The sequence below is a fragment of the Drosophila arizonae genome, chromosome X (genome assembly GCF_054131065.1).
Source record: "Drosophila arizonae isolate 15081-1271.41 chromosome X, UAZ_ARI_1.0, whole genome shotgun sequence".
Taxonomy (NCBI): domain Eukaryota; kingdom Metazoa; phylum Arthropoda; class Insecta; order Diptera; family Drosophilidae; genus Drosophila; species Drosophila arizonae.
This window is the reverse complement of record NC_142927.1, coordinates 10154550-10160241: the sequence shown is the minus strand read 5'-3', so window position 1 is coordinate 10160241 and position 5692 is coordinate 10154550. Positions and strand designations below refer to the sequence as shown.

General features: G+C 37.1%; 3 protein-coding genes across 7 annotated transcripts; 2 read left to right on the top strand and 1 right to left on the bottom strand.

Annotated features, from left to right (window-relative positions):
* Positions 1–426: 426 nt before the first annotated feature.
* Positions 427–2097, top strand: LOC108618447 (pyridoxal phosphate phosphatase PHOSPHO2). The gene has a single exon (XM_018014469.2). The coding sequence runs from the start codon at positions 464–466 to the stop codon at positions 1550–1552; it is 1089 nt and encodes a 362-aa protein (XP_017869958.2). The 5' UTR covers positions 427–463; the 3' UTR covers positions 1553–2097.
* Positions 2098–2108: 11 nt separating this feature from the next.
* Positions 2109–4243, bottom strand: Rcd-1 (Required for cell differentiation 1). Of its 3 annotated transcripts, none has more exons than XM_089473812.1 (5): positions 4101–4243; positions 3893–3981; positions 2983–3552; positions 2813–2904; positions 2109–2752 (listed from the first exon to the last, which is right to left on the bottom strand). In XM_089473812.1, exons 2-5 carry the CDS (start codon positions 3962–3964, stop codon positions 2566–2568), a joined length of 921 nt encoding a protein of 306 aa, XP_089329938.1. In that variant the 5' UTR covers positions 3965–3981; positions 4101–4243; the 3' UTR covers positions 2109–2565. The 3 variants fall into 3 exon arrangements, with proteins under 3 accessions (XP_089329938.1, XP_017869963.1, XP_017869964.1); XM_018014474.2 differs by having other exon boundaries at positions 4064–4242; XM_018014475.2 differs by having other exon boundaries at positions 4076–4242.
* Positions 4244–4296: 53 nt separating this feature from the next.
* Sec61gamma (Sec61 gamma subunit) lies at positions 4297–5507 on the top strand. 3 transcript variants are annotated; one of them, XM_089473814.1, is made up of 2 exons: positions 4297–4436; positions 4966–5507. In XM_089473814.1, the coding sequence occupies exon 2, from the start codon at positions 4996–4998 to the stop codon at positions 5200–5202; it is 207 nt and encodes a 68-aa protein (XP_089329940.1). In that variant the 5' UTR covers positions 4297–4436; positions 4966–4995; the 3' UTR covers positions 5203–5507. The 3 variants fall into 3 exon arrangements, with proteins under 3 accessions (XP_089329940.1, XP_017869979.1, XP_089329939.1); XM_018014490.2 differs by having other exon boundaries at positions 4306–4446; XM_089473813.1 differs by having other exon boundaries at positions 4387–4542.
* Positions 5508–5692: the final 185 nt, after the last annotated feature.

The window sequence follows — 5692 nt, the reverse complement described above, 5'->3', positions numbered from 1 at the left end:
TTGCTAACCGTGTATCGATACATCGATATTTCAATGCTAGGAATTATATCCTGGCGATACTTTAAATTTTTGTACTGCATATTTAAAATTGATGTGAAATCTGAATAAAAATCTTGAAAAAAAACTTATACATACTTAAGTAAGGTCAATATTCTGTTGAAGGAAAAGTAAACATACTGACATTGAATTGTTATCTGGTTAATTCGATCAATTATTTAGAAGCAATGAGATATTGAAAATATTATATTGTGGTGCCATCTATATTAATATTTTTTATAATTTTTATTTGATAAAATAAAATTTATAATTTTTATTTGATAAAAAACAGTTCAGGGCTTTCGAAATTTTTTAATCGAATTATAAAAAATGCTGAAGCTAAATGCTTATCGATAAAATTGCAATTGAATTCAAACATCGAACAAGGGGCGCTTCACACCATCGCCGCCACCGCTTAAAGGTGGCCATGCCAGAAGCTTCCAATCGGATGGCAACGCCAACGCTAATAAAGCTACTGTCAAAGTTGCCCAAAGCTAAATCCGAAATACATACATACAGCGAAAGCAGAAGCAAAAGTCAAGCTGCTGGTGCTGCCCACCAGTGGGCTCTAAAAATCCCATTTAAGAGGCATCTACTGCATATTCATATGCAAAAGCCAGTCAACATGTCTACAGGAGCAGCAGCAGTATCAACTGTCTCAGCAGCGTCTTGCGGACTGGGCAAGCAGCAGCGTCGTCGTTTGGCTGCCTTCGATTTTGATCATACAATTGTATCCCAGAATACAGACACAGTGGTGCGCGACATGCTACCCAATGAATTGATAAGCTCAAAAGCACTCACCGATCTAATGGAAAGCGAATGCTGGACAGAGTATATGGCTGAGATATTTCGTTTGTTGCATGCGCAACAAGTCCAGGAGTCGCGCATTCGTGACGTTATACGCTGTATACCGGAGGTACCTGGATTCGTGCGCCTGATAAAGCACTTGCAAAAGCGTCTCAACTTCGATTTGATCATCATTAGCGATTCAAATAGTGTTTTCATTGATGAGTGGCTACGCGCCCACAATTTGTCTGATTGCTTCAAGGCCATCTTTACAAATCCCGCTCATTTCGATGAGCACGGCCAGCTTCAAGTGCGTCCGCATCATCAGCAAACGGATTGTAAGCTGAGCGCCAGCAATTTGTGCAAGGGCCGTGTTTTGGAGCATTTTGTAATTGAGCAGGATCTGCGTTTCAATATACGATACGATCATGTATTTTACGTCGGCGACGGCAACAACGATATTTGTCCTGTTTTGAGGCAGCGCGCCTGCGACTTTGCCTGCGCCCGCCAGGGCTTTGCCATGGAGAGACATTTGATTAAAAATCGCAACAAATTGAAGTTGCGAGCCCAGTTGCTCATCTGGCGAAATGGTTTCGATCTGCTCGAGCAGATGTGCGCATTGCCCCAGCTTCAAGGACAGTCAATTGAATCTCATCCATTGGAAACTGAGATCGGCAGACGTGCATCAGCTGCAGCACCAGCTGCGTCTCCTGCTCCGCCGGAACAGTAAACATTTCTTTGGCATAAACAATACATACATATATACAACAAATAATCCATATATATGTATGTGTAAACATACATACACACACACATATATATATATATATATATATATATAAATATTTATATAGATACGCGGGTGGTCAAAATAATCGAACAAAATCAGCTATAATCATGACAATTTCTTCGGACTACCCTCGTATTGAATGTATATATATGTATGTATGTGTATTGGTTGATCTTTGCCATCATTAATTCTTTGTTGTGATCAATGTTTATATATATATATATATATATATATATATACATATATGTATGATATATATATTTATATGTAACTATTTGTAGTTTAATGCACTTGAATGTAAATGTAAAAGTTTTTTGTAATGTATTTTTGTGCTCGCAGCGATTTGCTTTAATTGTTGTGTGTTGTAATTAATATGAAAGATATATATATAAATATATATATTGTTTGTATATATGTGCATACATATGATAATCCCACACTAAAAGTCAAATAAACGCATTTTAAATGTTGCAACACAAAAAAAAAGACTTCGAACTCATTTTCTTACAATTAAACAGTTTATTAGCAGCAATTAAGAATATATACATATATATAATATATATATACATATATAGTTAGTTAAACTATAGCTAAATGACTTGTGAATTCAATGGATAGCTATAGCATTTGCAAGCTTTATCATTGTTTAACTTTCATTTGTTGTTTTGAAAACGTTCTAATTAGCTGTTGGCGGAGCTTTACAATGTATCAATTATATATATATATATAGATTTGCTGTATCCATGTGTGTCTATATAGTATACATGTGCACACAAACATCAGTATTAGCATATATATTATATATATGTATATGGTTTAGTTAAAGCAATTTAGCTGCATGGGCCACATCCATATTCAACAAACTTTCTTTCTTAATCTAACAAAATTAAGGTTGATAAACTAACAAAATTGGGAGACTGGCTGCTGCTGTTCTTGCTGTTCCTGCGGCTGATTTAGCTACCCAATGGCGACATGCCAATCTGTCGCGGATCAGCTCCTGGCGGCTGTGCGGAGTTTGGTTCCAAATTCTTGATGAGCATCTGCAGCCATTGTTTGGTGGACTTATCGTCTTGCAAACATTGAGTAAAAGTGCCGTCACGCAGCTGGTCGGGCAGACACTGACCCAAGGCTTTGCGTGCGCTGAACAATGTGAGAAAATTAATTATAATAATCATATAGTTAGACAATGTGCAGACAAACCGTGTATTGTCAGAGAGTCTCAAATAGCAGCGTACGACATGCTTTAATAGGCGCGCACAGGGCTCCTTCGACAGCTGTATAACCATCTTGCCCTGCACAGGATAGAGAGAGACAGAAATATATAGCATATGTATACATACATATATACGGATATGTCGAGTTGGACTCACCAGCGTTATGGCTACGTGAGAGAAACGTTCATAGGTCTGACAGATGTATGACAATCCCGATTCGTCCAGCAAAATTTTCTGTATTATAAATGTGGCCACAGTCTTACTTAGCTCCGAGCCACTGTCCATGATGGTGAGACATAGTGGCACAATTTCGGTGGTTAACAGAAATGTAATCACCTCCTGTTCATCAGTCTTGACCAGAGCACCAATTACGCCTAAGCTCGTCAAACGCAGATACTCGAATGGACGCGTTTTCGATGTGGTCGATAGAAATGGATACAAATAAAGTGGGATTTGGGCTTGCAGAAAGGCGGTGCGCGTCTCCGGGTGCGAGGCGACACATTGCAGCAATGCCAATGCATTGCAAACGCGATTCGATTGATGGGCTGTCAGAGTAGGAGGTGCTATCGATGGATATATATTTATGATCTCCTGCAGTAAAGCACAAGCGGTGCCAAAACTATTCCAAAGCATCGGCGCCAAATCCGTTTCACGTTTCTTGCTCAGCTCCAGCAGCGCCGTTTCACGGGTATCCGGATGAGCCAGCTCGTTGATCCATTGATAAACCTTAAATTTAAATTTACAAATATGAATTATAAAATAAATATATAAAAATGGTTATATATCTAATGTATTATTATATATATAAATAAATAAAATTAAAAAACAAATGCATATTTGATATATACATATGTATTTTTAATATATTAAATTAGATTTTTGTTGCTATTTATACAAGCGTATACAAATCTTCAATTTGCATACAAACACACATTCATTCACGTACAATATTATATACATACATGCATTCACAACACTTATATATGCATACGCAATACATACACACAAACAATCCGAATGTATGTACGTATCAATACATACAATTAATATAGTTGAAAGTTTTTACCTTTTCTTGTTCCGTAGGCTGCTGTTGTTGCTGCTGCTGCGGATTCATGCAAGGGCTTGGCTGTGCGCTCATCCTTGTTAATTATTTGTCTAAAAACAAGTAATAAAATATTTGATAGAACCACAAGTTTTAAAAATAATTTCAGGTCTGCTAAAATTAAAAATAACACACTTTAGCGCGCACCAATCGTATCCTTTCTCTTATTTACCAACTCAGATCGCGGTAACAATCGAATTGTATATGATAAAAATGTTGCAATTATTTTAAGTCCTAATATATATATATTAGCACGAAATCGCCGCAAAAATGCAAAATGCCGTACGAAAAATAAAATGTCGGCCACAAAATTTTTGGTTGCAACAGCTGATTGAATGCTGCAGCGCTGCCACTATATTATTGTAAGCATCTGGCAACGACTAAACTCAAAGCAACACTACGTTTTTTTTGTTTGACATTTTGACGTGGACAACTGTCAAAACAAATTCGTTCGTAGCAGGCTTCACGAACTAGTTGAACAGTCGTCATTCGTGTGGAAATTTTCAAAGTAAGCGGAGGTGTGTGATAATTTCAAACAAAAATATAATTTCCTTTTTAACTTCAACGAGATATTCATTTAATTCGATTATTTAGTAAACATATAAAAGAATTGTGTAAGCGTGAATGGCCGTCTAATTTAAAATTGATAGTTCATTTATTTTAACCCGTGTTGGCGTAACAGAACATTGCACTGCGTGGCGCTGCTTACCGAAATGGCAGATTTCAATCAAAAGAACAGTTATAAAGAAAATGAGAACAAACTATTTGGAAATTAATGAAAAATCATTTGGGAAATGCAGCGACACGTGCAACAGAGTTCGATAGCGGTTTCATACAGCAACAAAAATTTCACCTCTGACGTCGCCAACGTCGTCGGCTGCCACGTCGTCAGCCTTGTCGTCGGCGTCGTGACGTTTACGATGTCTCGGGTTTTTTTTGTTATTGTGTGAAAGTGCGCTGGCCCACATTCATTTTACATGATATATATCGTAACGTCTTATATTAATAATTGTAATCAATTCTGAATACACTTGCAGCTTCCCAAGTATCGCACATTTAGCATTATCATGGATAAAGTTGTGAAATTTGCCGAGCCTGGCCGTGCCTTTGCCAAGGACTCCATTCGTTTGGTGAAACGCTGCACGAAGCCCGATCGCAAGGAGTTCCAAAAGATCGCCATCGCTACAGCTATTGGCTTCTGCATCATGGGCTTCATTGGATTCTTTGTCAAGCTGATACACATTCCCATCAATAACATTATTGTTGGCTCGTAAGTCTTGGAGTCCGGAGAGTGATGAGCGAGAGGCGGTTGGAGGAGAGGAAGGAGCACCCGGCTAGTAGCACCAGAAGGAGATGAACAATAATAATCATCCATTTTACGTAGCATATATTTTTTCGCTTTTAAACATTATATTTACGTTAATTTTTTTTTCTGTATAGAATTACATTCAACGAATGTCCACTTTTTTGTAACAAAATTTTTCATGTATGTGAAATCCATTGCAATAATGTTCTAAATTCCATTCACAAACCATGAACATTAGTTAATAAGCGTCAATAAAAAATACACGAAAAATTATGATCTTTTTTCATTTCTGCGATTAGACACCTTTGGTCAAACTACTAAAAGTGTACTTAAAAGTCTATAAGTATATTGTTTTCTTTAAATGTTTTATGCTAAATTGGGCGATATTTTTAAAAGTTTGTCTCATCTCTAATACAATCAGCTGCGATTTGGACAGGTCTTCTACTTTGTTGGGTGAA

What these genes read in the sequence shown, in the direction of transcription:
- Sec61gamma (XM_089473814.1), top strand. Translation starts at nt 4,996, where the DNA reads ATGGATAAAGTTGTGAAATTTGCCGAGCCTGGCCGTGCCTTTGCCAAG.
- Rcd-1 (XM_089473812.1), bottom strand. Translation starts at nt 3,964, where the DNA reads ATGAGCGCACAGCCAAGCCCTTGCATGAATCCGCAGCAGCAGCAACAA. An exon ending in AGCCTACGGAACAAGAAAAG is followed by an intron (nt 3,553 to 3,892) that starts GTAAAAACTTTC and finishes TTTAAATTTAAG; the next exon opens with GTTTATCAATGGATCAACGA. An exon ending in CTCACGTAGCCATAACGCTG is followed by an intron (nt 2,905 to 2,982) that starts GTGAGTCCAACT and finishes TATCCTGTGCAG; the next exon opens with GGCAAGATGGTTATACAGCT.
- LOC108618447 (XM_018014469.2), top strand. Translation starts at nt 464, where the DNA reads ATGCCAGAAGCTTCCAATCGGATGGCAACGCCAACGCTAATAAAGCTA.